Genomic DNA, 13,015 nt, shown 5'->3' with positions numbered 1-13,015 from the left:
AAGGTTATTTAAATTAAGAGATTTTCACCGGGTTAATGAAATTTGGACGTAATTATAAAATTGTATCTTTTTCGAAAATAAATTAATGATGTTTTTAATATTGACATAGTGAGGAGAATAATTCTCAGGCGTGCCAACATAACATTCCGAGACAAATCGTTTTAAAAATAAGAGATCGATGTGAAATATCTAAAAAAATCTTATATTTTTTTTAAATGCTCAGTAAAAGGTTATATAAAAATTGATAATAAAAAAGGGATAGTTATTTCGCAATACAAATGATATAAGAGATATTGTATCATTTTTAAAAAAAAGTTAATGATGTGACATAATAAAAAGGGATTATTTTGCAATACAAATGATATAGAGAAACTTTCTCATTTTTTTAAAAATGTTAATGAAGTTTTGACGTAAAAATTTTACGCATTTTTACCTAAAAAATAAATCATATTTTTTTTAAGAAAACCTTTGCAAAAATAATTATTAAGTAATAATCAGAGAAAGAAGAGCCCTACCTAAAACTGAAACACACACTTGTACACACACAAGCACTCTCTCTCTCCCTGCCCTACCTAAAACTGAAACACACACTTGTACACACACAAGCACTCTCTCTCTCCCTCTCCCTCTCCCTCTCCCTCTCCCTCTCCCTCTCTCTCTCCCTCCCTCCCTCTCTCACGCGCTCTCTCTCTCTCTCTCTCTCACTCGCACTCTACTCTGGTTCGTTTTCTCCCCCAACCTATACACACACTTATGCACACACAAGCATTCTCTCTCGCTGTTTGCAATTCCTATTTCGTTAATTCTAGGTTTTTAAGTTTTGTGTAAAATTATTAAATTATTTACATGATTTATAATGATTTACATACACTTTTGGTTATATATGTATGTCTTTTTTGTTTAATTAGTTTGCTGTTTGACATGATAATTGTGCTGATTGTATGGCGACTTTCGATTTCGTTTACGATATTTAAAATAAGTGATTTAAGTGATGGAATAGGAGTTCGTGGCCTGGCATTGCTTTCGATTTTTAAAATAAGTCATTCTATAAAAAATGTAATTAAAAAGACGGAAACAATGGTACGTTAGGTAATACAGTGTGATTTATTCGTTTTCTGATGATAGAAGTAAACTTGTTGATAATGTTAGGTTTCTAATGAAGTATTGATAAAAGTTAGTTTGTTGATACTCGTGAGTAATTATGAGAAAGTAAATCAAAATTTGCTGCATTAGGTTATGTCGAACTATCACTCTGCAGTTTATTCGTTTTTTAAGTAAATTTTGGTGTTGCTCGTAGGTTTTTTTAATAAGTAGGTGTCTGATGATAGAAGTTAATTTGCTGATACTCGTAAGTATTTTAAAAGACGTAAGCAATGCTACAAAAGGATATATCGAACTATTACTCTGGAATTTATTCGTTTACTGATGGTAGAAGTAGATTTTGTTGTGCTTGTAGATTTGTTTATAAAGTACTATCAATGATAGAATTGTTGCTCGTAGGTTTGTTTACCAAGTACGTATCCAATGATAAAAGTTAATCTGTTGATACTCGTAACTCATATGATAGAAGTGATTTAAAAAGCGGAAGCAATGACAGAATAGGTTATGTTTAATACTACTGTGCAATTTATTCATGTTTTGATGATGATAGATGTAAATTTGTCGAGGCTCGTACGTTTTTTTTACTAAGTTGGTATCTAATGATAAAAGTTCATTTGTTGATACTTGCAAGTAATTATAAAAGAGTAATTTAAAAGACAGAAACAATGCTACATTAGTTTTTTTTTTTGATGATAAAAGTAAATTCGTTGTTACTCGTAGGTTTCTTCATGAAGTAGGTATCTAATGATAGAAGTTAATTTGTAGATACTTTTAAGTAATTTAAAAGAGTAAATTAGATGTCGAAGCAATGCTACACTAGGTTTTGTCGTATTACGACTTGGCAATTTATTTTTTTTGATGATGGGAGGAATTTTGTTGATGATTGTAGGTTACGTCTGGATTAAAGATGGCGACTGACATGGAGGTTGAGAAGGATGTGACAACTCAGTTGGAGGGTGGACAAGAAGGTATGCTGCCTGAGGCTGTCGTAATTGAAAACAAGGAGTTGTTGAAATCGGAGGAATCAAGTCATTTGAAGGATACTGTGGAACCAGCTAATGATGTCTCGAATGTGAATGATGTTGAAATGACTGCTGTTGAAGATATTGTCACGAAGGATGGATGTGGAGATGTACCTGCTGTGGTTGCTGAAGATTCTGTTGTTAAGGATGGATGTGGAGATTTACCTGCTGCAGTTGCAGAAGATAGCGTCATTAGGGATGGATGTGGAGATGTTCCTGCTGCAGTTGCGGGAACTGTTGTTAAGAGTGGAAGTGAAGATGTAGCTGCTACTGCTGAAGATACTATCATTCGGGATAGATGTGAAGATGTACCTGCTCAAGATACTGTCGTTAGGGATGGTATTGGAGAGGTACCTGCTTCTGCTGAAGATACGGTTGTTAAGGATGGTTGCGTTGATGTACCTGCTGCAAATGGTACCACTGTATCTGCGGTTGTTTTTAATACTGAAGCTAGTGGCGGTGGCGACGTGGGTGGAAAAACTGGAGAAAATGATAAGAAAAGTCATGACCGTGAGCATCGGGGTGTGGCTGTAGTAGCAAGTAGTGATAGTATTCCGGAGTTAAAAGAAAAGGATGAGGAGTTAACAAATGCAATAAATGGAATGGATACGACCAACGAGGCTTTAGTACCAGGATTTGGTGTAGATAATGGAAGCAAAGAAAAAGAATTAAAAAATGTGGAGACACAAACGAATCCTGCTATGGATAATGGAAAAAAGATTGATACATCGACTGATACGTTGAGTGAGTTAGATCTGCTCGAGGAGAATGGAACAAAAGAGGAGTTGAGTAAGAAGGTCACAGGGATGCACATGGTGTGCAATGAATTGAAGGGAGAGGTGCAAAACCCGGAGGTAGACACAAGGCAGGGGGTTTTCTCGAAGACATCGAACAATTCATTTCTGGGACCAGATCCACTTTTGGGTGATGAGACAGGAACAGAAGAAGAGCGAGCTGAGTTCATGAAGGAGCTAGAGACTTTCCACAAAGAGAGATTGTGGGAGTTTAAGCCTCTAAAATTTTATCAAGAGCCATTGAATTGCCTCAAGTTTGTTTTCAGTTCAACCTTCCATTTTTTAGGTATTTATGCCACAGTTTTTGTAAATTTAAAGCTGATATACCTCTTATGATTAGGTTGTGGAGATCTGTAATCAAGCTTGGTGGCTATGAGCAGGTTAATCAGCACCTTACTCTTTTTATAGTCTTCTATACTTAATGTTTTTTTCTTGTGTATTATCTTTCATTGTATTTGTCATTATGCCGATTTAAGTTTACACCCTTGTATTTTGGCAGTTGACATATGTTTATGTGTTGGGCTACTTCTATTAGATAACCAGTCATATTATCTCAATTCTACCCTCAAGTACGGGTTAACCCCTGCAATCTATGTAAACATATTGCAAAATCACGAACATTTGTTCATTACCAGAAGCACAAAATCAGTTTTGTAGTTATAGTCCTCATTAGAGAGCGCTTAAGGAGATATTTATCTTCTTTTGATATATAAAATATGAGAAGGAGATTAATGATTCATCTGACAAGTTAAGCCAAGGACCTGAAAGGGTCAGTGATGTAGGACAGCGGGTAAAAAAGCCCAACGAAAGTATTTGGGAGCAGTATAATAGGCTTTGGAAGCCCATTTATTAGAATATTCTATTTTAGGGTTAATTATAATTAGTTTTATTTAAATAAGGAAAGTAGATTATTATATATATCATTCTAATCTTTGTAAATCGGCAGAGATGATTTTTATTGAGAATTATATTGTGTGTTTTTGAATATCTCTTGCGAGAGAATTCTACCCTAACCCTAAATCAGCCCCCATCCCCTATCAGTCAGTAAGGAAATGCTACACATTTAGAAGCTCGTGGACTCTGAAATTAGGAATGTGGAATCATGATTTTGAGATCATAGTATTAGTAGGTAAAAGAACCCAAGTGCTAAAAGGATCGCCATAAGCTCTGGAGGATAGGTTGTTTCGAGCCATACTTAGCATTTAGCTACCTACTTGAGACAAAACTTGTCTAAAACTATAGGTTGTAGGGATTGAGGATATATGTTGTAGGGAATAGGGATTGAGGTTCTAATAACAATCAAGAAATGTTTTGTGTGTATGTTTCCCAGAAAACGTTAAATTAAGGTAGGCATTATTGACGAGGGAAAACATGGATGTAGGGGTATCATATCAAAATTTTTGCTAGTATCAGGTTTTTGAACTCCTCTTCAGTGAGTCTGACCATATGAGGCTTCTGAATTCCAACTTTTGTTGGTCGTATATTACGCTAAATTGATGTATTCCTTGAGTTACCGGATCCTCAAATATCTCTGATTTATGGTTGTAGTTGTGAATGTAGCATTAAGCACTTAGTTTCTGTACTTAGTCATAGTTCTAATCCCATTAAGAACTCTTTTAAAGTAGATGGCACACCGAATATATGTTAAAATGTTCTACTCTGAAGAAAATCTAAATTTTTGTGGGTCTTTTGTACACGATAATGAAATTGGTCTTAAGAAATGTGAACTTGTTATAATTTTCTGGCATATACCAATTATGAGTTGGTGAAGAAAAAGAGTTTAGCCGCCAGAGGAGATATGAGAATATTCAAAGTCAAATTGGGATCTTGTATTTGACAATCAGATACTTGTTCCTTTTTAAATGGTAGATATTGGTGGCTAATGCAATGGACAACATTTAGATGCAAAGATTATGGAATAAACCAATTAAAAGATTAACTTGTGTGGATTAACATAAATCCTTTAGCTAATGATTCCTTAAGTAACACATATAACCCATAAAAAGAGAGATAATCTCAAATATAAGAAGCTCTATAAATTTATTAAAAATTGCATCTCCTGATAGAGAACCCTGAAACTACCCTTGGTAGTAAAAAACTAATTTTTGAAATTATGTCTGTTAATAATGGCTTAATACCAATTGACTACCACAATTAAACAAAAGAAACAGCTCCTTCTACTAGTTTATTACTATGGCCTAGAGCATTCCCGATTGTAGCTTATCCAATACTAAACTTAGAATCCTTAACATATTAATATTAACTGTTTAATTTATCCTTGCTAGTCATCATGAAGTGGAAAGGATGATGCTAGGGGGTTGGGAAGAGACAAAAGATGGTGGAGGGAGGTTTTTGGGTGGGGATATGGGGAAAGTATGTGGGATGGGTTGTTTGGGGCAGTGTTCTAAAAAGCGCAAATCGGTCCTAAGTAAGCGGTGGGAAGACCTTCTAGCGCTTAAGCGGCTAAGCGGGCGCTTAAGCGGAATTTTAAGCGGGTCTATAAGCGGATAAATATTATTTATTTAAAATTTTAAATATAATAAGAATACGTGTAATACTAAAATAATGAAAATAAATATAGTATCAAGAATATAAACATAAATTTTTCTTAAAAAAATATATATTTAATTTTTTAATCAAGATCATTGTTTTATTTAAATAAATATTAATATTTAAAATTAAAAATTTGACAAGTCAAAATCGGTTTGACCGTTTAATCCGTTTAATAACCGCTTAATCCGTTTACAAGGCCGCTTAATCTTTGAAAACGCTTAATTATCCGATTAGTATTAAATCAAAGTGCTTTATGGTCCGTTTCCGCTTAAACGGCCGCTTAGGCGGCCGCTTAATGCACTTTTTAGAACACGGGTTTGGGGTGGGGGCATATTTAGGGAGGAATTAGTAGTGGGTCTAAATGTCTAGATCTGAGAGGAAAGGGGTAATAATTATTTACATCGTTCTTCACGGTTCTGTGTTCATTTTAAATTTTAGGTCTTGAAATTAATATTTAATTACCTAGCGATTTAAATAATGTTGTACTGTTATACTTCATGTATTTTATTTTTCAATAATCATCCTTATAGGGGTTATCCTAAGACCTACAGGAAACTGTCCCCTCAACAATGCATCTTCTAGTCAGATGGCCATAATTTAGGAAATATTCGTTGAAAAGACTTGATATCTATTAAATTGACCCATAGAGGCTCAATATTTCTAGTGACAAGGAAGAGATGGAGGCGACTTAAAGTGGCTAAATGTAGGTTTTTTCTTATTTGGTTTTGGCCAGGAAAACAAGGGCATGTAACAAATATGGCTCTAGCTTGTTAAAGCTTTAGAAGCTATTACTATTATTAACTCAATTGTTTGCCATTTGGTTAACTGGTTTATCACTAGTTTTTCTTCTTGATTAATATTGCTCTACTTCTACCCTTGAAATTGATTCTTTTTCCTATGTATTGGATCTACTCATTCATCTGTCTTCAGCTGTCATATCATTGGTATGCAGTTGTTTTTTAGCATAATTTTAATAAGCAAAAATATGTTTAGGATTGAATTAGCAGTGAATGCCTACTGCTCTAAGCCTTTTTTGTTTGTAGGTGACTTCGTGCAAGCTTTGGCGGCAAGTGGGAGAGTCATTTAATCCCCCAAAGTAAGTAGTCATTTGTACTTGAACTGATCAGGTCTGTTTTCTTTTGGAGGGTAGAATACTGGATATTCATGTCCTGACAAAAATGTGCACCGGATTGTTTCCATTTACTAGTTAATTTTGCATCGAGTCATCTTCTTATCCTAGTAACATTTAATTGTTTACAACCTTGAGCTAGGAACCAGAAAAGAGTTTTTATAATACAGTCTCAGTACCCTTTTCCTCTATTTTTATTTGATAATACATTAATATTATTAGTTGAACTAATTCAAATATTTTCATAATCAATTAAGTTACTCATCGTATCGTATTTAACTTTGCAGGACCTGCACTACTGTTTCATGGACATTTAGATGCTTCTATGAGAAGGTAAAGCCCGACTGCACGATCAATTCTAATGTTGTATGTTGTGCAATTGTGTCTTCTGTCAGACCATATCACTTTAAATTTCTTTGTCCCCGGTGGTCTATCATAGTTAAAAGCTCTGTATATTTACAGTCTCCTTGCTTCCCACCAGGCGATTAGTCATTTGACTTTGTGTGATGAATTTGTACAATTGTTCGCACACCTCCAGTAAAAAGTTCTTCTGTTTTAATAGCTCTTATGTTGCTTGCTTACATGCAATGTGGATTCACTAACCTCTATCTTTTGTAGTCATTACTTGAATATGAAAAGCATAAGATGCAAAGCGGTGAGCTCCCATTTACTGATGCTTCATTTCCAGTGCCTGGCAGTGCAGGAGATCGGGTAACTTGCCTTGCACATGATTTTGGACTGTGTTTTGCAAACTTAGTCTTGTATGAAAAGAGACGGATGGTTTTTCTATTTTTAAAAATATATAGTTGCCCCTAAGACTGTGGGTTACCACTCCTTGTGGAAACTTGGCTGTTTCTGGTGCATCTGTGCAATGAAGCATGTAATCTTTGCCCTTTTTTGGTTGGACTGGGCATATATCTTACTTGCGCTAATGTGTATATCTGAACCTATTGCCATATTAAATTATAGTATGCTACTGTTTCTCCCCATTGTGCGTAAATTTCAACTTATATTAGTCAACTTTCTTGTATTATAATTGGCTGGACATATATATGTTTTTTTTTATAATTCAGTATGTTGTCTTTTCCATGCTTCTCTTACCTTCTGATATTCTGTATTTTGTGCATAATGCTGATACTCCAACACATTACAATAGTTTGAGAGAGCTGCACAAGAAATTGCACAAATGGGTAGAAATGGGATAAGACTATGTTATACCTCTTATGGCGCTTTTCTGTACCCCCTCAAATTGGAGAAAGGGCGGAGATAAGATACATTATAGTTTCTATTGTAGTTGATCTGGGTAACGGAGCATGGTATTGGTCCTGGTTTAGTTGGGAAACAATATTGCTTATTAAATAGAGTCAAAACTGGGTTTTAATGAAGATAAATTTGTCCAAATGTAACAAACACTGGATGGTATGTAGTTGCTCATTATAGCCTCATACATATGCTCATCCCAAAACAGTATGATAGTTACTTCCGCTCTTGTGCTTGTTGCAAGTTTTCAACAGTCTGACCACTTTCCAGATCTTGCATAAAACTAGCTTGACTATTATACCGTCTCTGGCTCAGTTATCTTATGCAACATCTATGATCTCTATGAAATTATAACTTTCCAAAAAATATGCTTTGGGCGCATGTATAAGACTTTGGCATGAAGCGCCATTTTCCATGCAATGGTTTTTTAGAAGTGGTTGTGCATATTGATATTCAGAAACTTGAAGAATTGTTGCTTATATTCACCTTTAATGCAGGCTGGTCATAATCAAGTCGCAGGTCCAGGAAGGGCAAGAAGAGATTCCGCAACCCGTGCTATGCAGGGCTGGCACTCTCAACGCGTTCCTAGTAATGGAGATGTTGGAGATCAAATCATTAAGGTTTTTTGAAACAAACCTAGTTGTATGAATAAAAATATCATGTTCTTCAGTTAACACCAATGATTATGTAGGATAAAGATTTATCCCCAGTATCAAAACGTGAAAAACAACTGAGAAGCATCGGTATGATTTCCCAATGTCATAATCTTTGGATGATCTATTGAATTATGATTTCTGAAACAGTTTTTTTTATGATTTTTTTCTCTTGTGCTTAGGTTTGCTGAAACGTAAAACGCCACCCCCTATGGATGATGCTGCTAAAGTTGCAGGCATTAATACATCAAAGCAACAGTTAAGTTTTGTAACTTCTAAAATGAAGGGATGTACCTATTAAACACACTCACACACCTATGTTGAAAAGGTTTTCCCCCATAGAAGGTGGAGGCAAGTAATGATGAATTTAGAGAAAGACACAAGGAAATCTTTTATAGGGATTAATATATAAAGTTAAAAGTGTTAACTGGGCATGACTTGAAAGTAAGGCCATTTGAATACAAGTTCTAGATTAAAAAAGGGTTACAGATATTAACCGTGTAAACAAGAGTGATAATCAAATTTTCTGAGAATAAGAGGACTGTTTGATTAAATCTCTTTTCATCAGTGCAAACAGTTTATTATAAATAACATTCTTATTTACTAAAACTTTTGGTTTTATCATGTTTGGTGTGGCAGGTTGGACACTATGGTCGTTGACATTGGCACTCCTGCTGATTGGGTGAAGATCAATGTGCAGAAAACTGTAAGTTTCTATAACTTGACTTATTTGGATCATTACATAATTTTATCATTATGTGTATATTGACTAATCAACTATGTATATTTTGTGTGCGTGTTGTGGACTGTACAGAAAGACTGCTTTGAGATATATGCTTTAGTTCCAGGGCTTTTGAGAGAGGAGGTAATAAATATTTGTTTATTGTTCAAACAATTCATAAATTTTAGCTACAGTGAACTGCAACTTTTAGCTGCTATATCTTCAGACTGCATACTGTCAAGAAACCTCATAATTCGATTTGATTAGGTACGGGTACAATCTGATCCAGCAGGGCACTTAATTATATCAGGCGAGCCGGAGAATATAGATAATCCTTGGGGTGTTGTTCCATTTAAGAAGGTTTGTTTCATTTAACCACATTGTTTAGTGCATTTTTCTTTTTTCATGTGTGAACCTTCAAATAAAAACTCATATTTGGTGAGCTGTTCACATCATGCCAAGTGTTAGTAATATATATTGCTCTGTTTGAATTGTACTATTGGCTTCAAGGAAAATAAGTCATGTACGAGGTTTTCATAAGTTCTTTAAATTGTCATTAGTTCAAATTTTCAGACTGGTTTTCTTGGTTATTCATACTGTAACCGGAGAAACTGATCTAACAAAACTGGAGTATCTGTTTCTCTTTGCAGGTTGTCAGCTTGCCTTCTAGGATAGATCCACAACAGACATCTGCTCTGGTTACTCTGCATGGCCAGCTCTTTCTGCGTGTACCATTCGAGCAGTCCAATGAGTAGAATACTAGAACAGCCTTACTAGAACAGCCTTATGTTTAGTTGCAGGATCTGGATGGTAGAAAACATAGGTTGCTTGTTTGTCTTAGCACGAGAGTAGACATGGTTATCGATTAAACTAGCAATATAAGTGGGGATTTAGATGTATATTATATATTCTCCGTGGCAGCTGTTTACCATTTGGTTATGGTAAGAAAAAATTATTTTTTACCAAACAGATTCTTTTTCGATGTTAATTTATCTGAATGAGAAATATGTTAAGATATTCACATTGTTGAACGTAAATTACATATCAATAATAAATTACGTTCTGGGTGGGTGTTCTGCAGTTATAAAGTACTAAGTGATATAGTGCAGTTTTCACTGTGTATGTATCTACAAAAAATGCAATGGGTCTAAGTAACTCTTTATAGTGGATTGGAAGTGTTATTTTTAGAGTTAGATTGGCCGGAAGAATTGATTTGGTTGCAGAAAATGAGAATTATAAGTAAAAGTAATAAGAAAATGTAGTTCGGAAAGAAGAATTGAAAAAAAAAATAATGTGATTTTTAGGTTCATGTTACAAGTTATAACCCGGATGTTGGTTAGCCATTTCATTAAACACGAAAATCTAAATTATGAAAGAGTTATCTCGATAAATAGTGAGCCATTCTACTCGCTGACCATTTAACAAATCTAAATTTCACGTTTTTGGTAGTCAAACTCACAAGTAATTGGCGACACTCATTGATCGCTCTTCCAAGGTACGAAAAGCTAACGAAGGAACTGCGGATCGCCTGTATAACTTGTAAGCAATCAGATTCAAGGATAACATTACCGTAGTTATTCTCTTTCAACCAACTCAATGCTTCTCTAATGTTAATGGCTTCTCTAAGTCCGAACTTGGGCTTCATCATCTACATCTAGACCGTGCTTTAATGAGATTCCCAGCTTGATCACGAACGACAAACGCCTGGTTATAGTTGTCTGAGTCTTCAAAAATGGCTGCATCAGTATTGACCTTAACGAAGTGCTCATCCCCGTCTTCTTGGGTCATGTATCCCATAAAACGGTCAAATATTTTGTCTTATCTAGGCCGCGTTATTTGGGAATATTTTTTGATATTTATGGATGTTGTCTTTTCCATCTGAATGCATATATTACTATTGCTCGGACAATAATCATAATTGATTATACACATACATGTCAGGAGTCGACCTCTTGATCTCACGTAAGGGGAAATAATAGCTCAGCTCAATCACTGACCTAACTCTTTATTGACATTTGTTATTGACACTCTCTGATATAAGTGTTTCATCTAGCTGCTCCAGATGGATTGCATTCATAATTGATTTCTCTATTTTTAAAAATTTTAGCTACAAGTTACATGAATTAAGCTTTATATTTACATCAAGAGTCTTTTTCATCAAAAATGTTCGAAATCGAGCTAAATATACTTGATTTAACTTTTAGTTATCTAATTTTTTAACATATGCTAAATTCATATTTTATTTCCTATTTTTTGTTTAGAATTTCGATTCTAATATCAACATTATATGAATTATTTAAATTTTTCTATAAAAAAAGTATCAATTAAAATTAAGAATCAACGCACTCGCTAAATTCTATGATCCGATCAATGCCTCCACGTCTTTCAAAAAAATTAATACCCTTTACATTTTAACCTTTATCCTAAATCTTCGGAAATCTTTTATTATTTTTATTTTAACTCCACTGTTAATTATGAACATAAATTTATGAACATAAATTTTCACCCCAAGGTGAGTATTAATATGTAAATGAGTATTAATTATAAATGTTATCCAATAATTTGTACTTATATAATGAAAGATGAATACAAGAAGATATAACTGATATCAAATTTTAGTTTAATCCAACATATCATTTCTTTAAAATTTCGATAAATAAAATCTATCAACAACATAATTATGATCTCGGTGAATAAACAAAAAACTCAAGGCAAATAGCCAATTAATAGTTGTATTTCATTTCAAATTAAGGTATTAAACTTCATTTAAAATGGATGTTCACATACAAAATGATAATCAAATCATGTGTTCCGAAACTATCATTCTTCACAATTTTGGTGATAAAACTTGAAAAGTAACGTATAAAAATTATAATGGTTATAATTTTTGATATAAAATTAATACTGCCCCCGTCTCTCCCATTTGTTTACATTTGAATTGGATACGGAGATTAAAAAAAATGATAAATTAGTGGATTAAATTAGTGGATAAATTCTCCCACTAATTTTTGATAAATTAGTGGATAAAAGTTAAAAAAATGAGTAAAATAGTGAGAGCGATTAATATATTATATATATAAAGCAGTATAGTGGAGAGTGGTAGTGAATGTAATTACTTTTTATATTATAAAAACTTTACTATTTTTGAATTTTTTTAAAAATATAAACAATTGGAAAAGACAATATATATCTACTCTGGTTACTGGGGCAGTGTACCATTCGAGCAGTCTCCAGCTTAACTCAATAAAGTGCATTGGAAGTATTATTTTTATAGTTAGATTGTCCCACAAAACTAATTTGCTTGGAAAAAAAATGAGAATTCTACTTCTCAATTACGAATTTGAAAATTTTAAGTAGAAGTAAATGAGAGAAAATTTGAGTCAGAAAAAATAAATTGAAAAAGGAGTGATTTTTAGGTTATTGATATTTTTAGGTTCTCGGAATTAGCGAGGCTCGAACCAGGACCTGAGATAATAAACGATAAACTTTTAAACACTTAATTTTCGATATTTCTACTAGTCTAATAGAATGTCAATTTTTTATTTTTTATGGACCGAAGTACTCGGAATCAAGAGCTTTTTGGGTCAAAATGGGCCTGATCCAAACATTGAATTCCAGCTTAGTTGGTTTTATAAGCAGTCAAGGGCTCCACACTTTTCATGTGGAGCTAATTGTAGAGTAAGAAAGGCCCAGTTAATTATGGCTCTCTTTGGATTGCTGTTAAAAATTGCTGTACTGTTAGAAAAAAGTGCTAATGTAAAAATCAGATGTCTGTTTGGTTA

The 13,015-nt window shown here is 33.8% G+C and overlaps 1 protein-coding gene across 1 annotated transcript; it reads left to right on the top strand.

Annotated features, from left to right (window-relative positions):
* Positions 1 to 520: 520 nt before the first annotated feature.
* LOC141659493 (AT-rich interactive domain-containing protein 5-like) lies at positions 521 to 10,254 on the top strand. The gene is made up of 13 exons (XM_074466386.1): positions 521 to 720; positions 1,991 to 3,171; positions 3,258 to 3,297; positions 6,514 to 6,566; positions 6,887 to 6,932; positions 7,218 to 7,310; positions 8,357 to 8,479; positions 8,551 to 8,602; positions 8,695 to 8,770; positions 9,152 to 9,218; positions 9,327 to 9,377; positions 9,501 to 9,593; positions 9,884 to 10,254. Exons 2-13 carry the CDS (start codon positions 2,009 to 2,011, stop codon positions 9,986 to 9,988), a joined length of 1,962 nt encoding a protein of 653 aa, XP_074322487.1. The 5' UTR covers positions 521 to 720; positions 1,991 to 2,008; the 3' UTR covers positions 9,989 to 10,254.
* The last annotated feature ends 2,761 nt before the right edge of the window (positions 10,255 to 13,015 follow it).

The sequence above is a fragment of the Apium graveolens genome, chromosome 5, assembly GCF_009905375.1.
Source record: "Apium graveolens cultivar Ventura chromosome 5, ASM990537v1, whole genome shotgun sequence".
NCBI classification, from domain to species: domain Eukaryota; kingdom Viridiplantae; phylum Streptophyta; class Magnoliopsida; order Apiales; family Apiaceae; genus Apium; species Apium graveolens.
The sequence above is the reverse complement of the archived record's forward strand: the minus strand, read 5'-3'. Positions and strand labels throughout refer to the sequence as shown.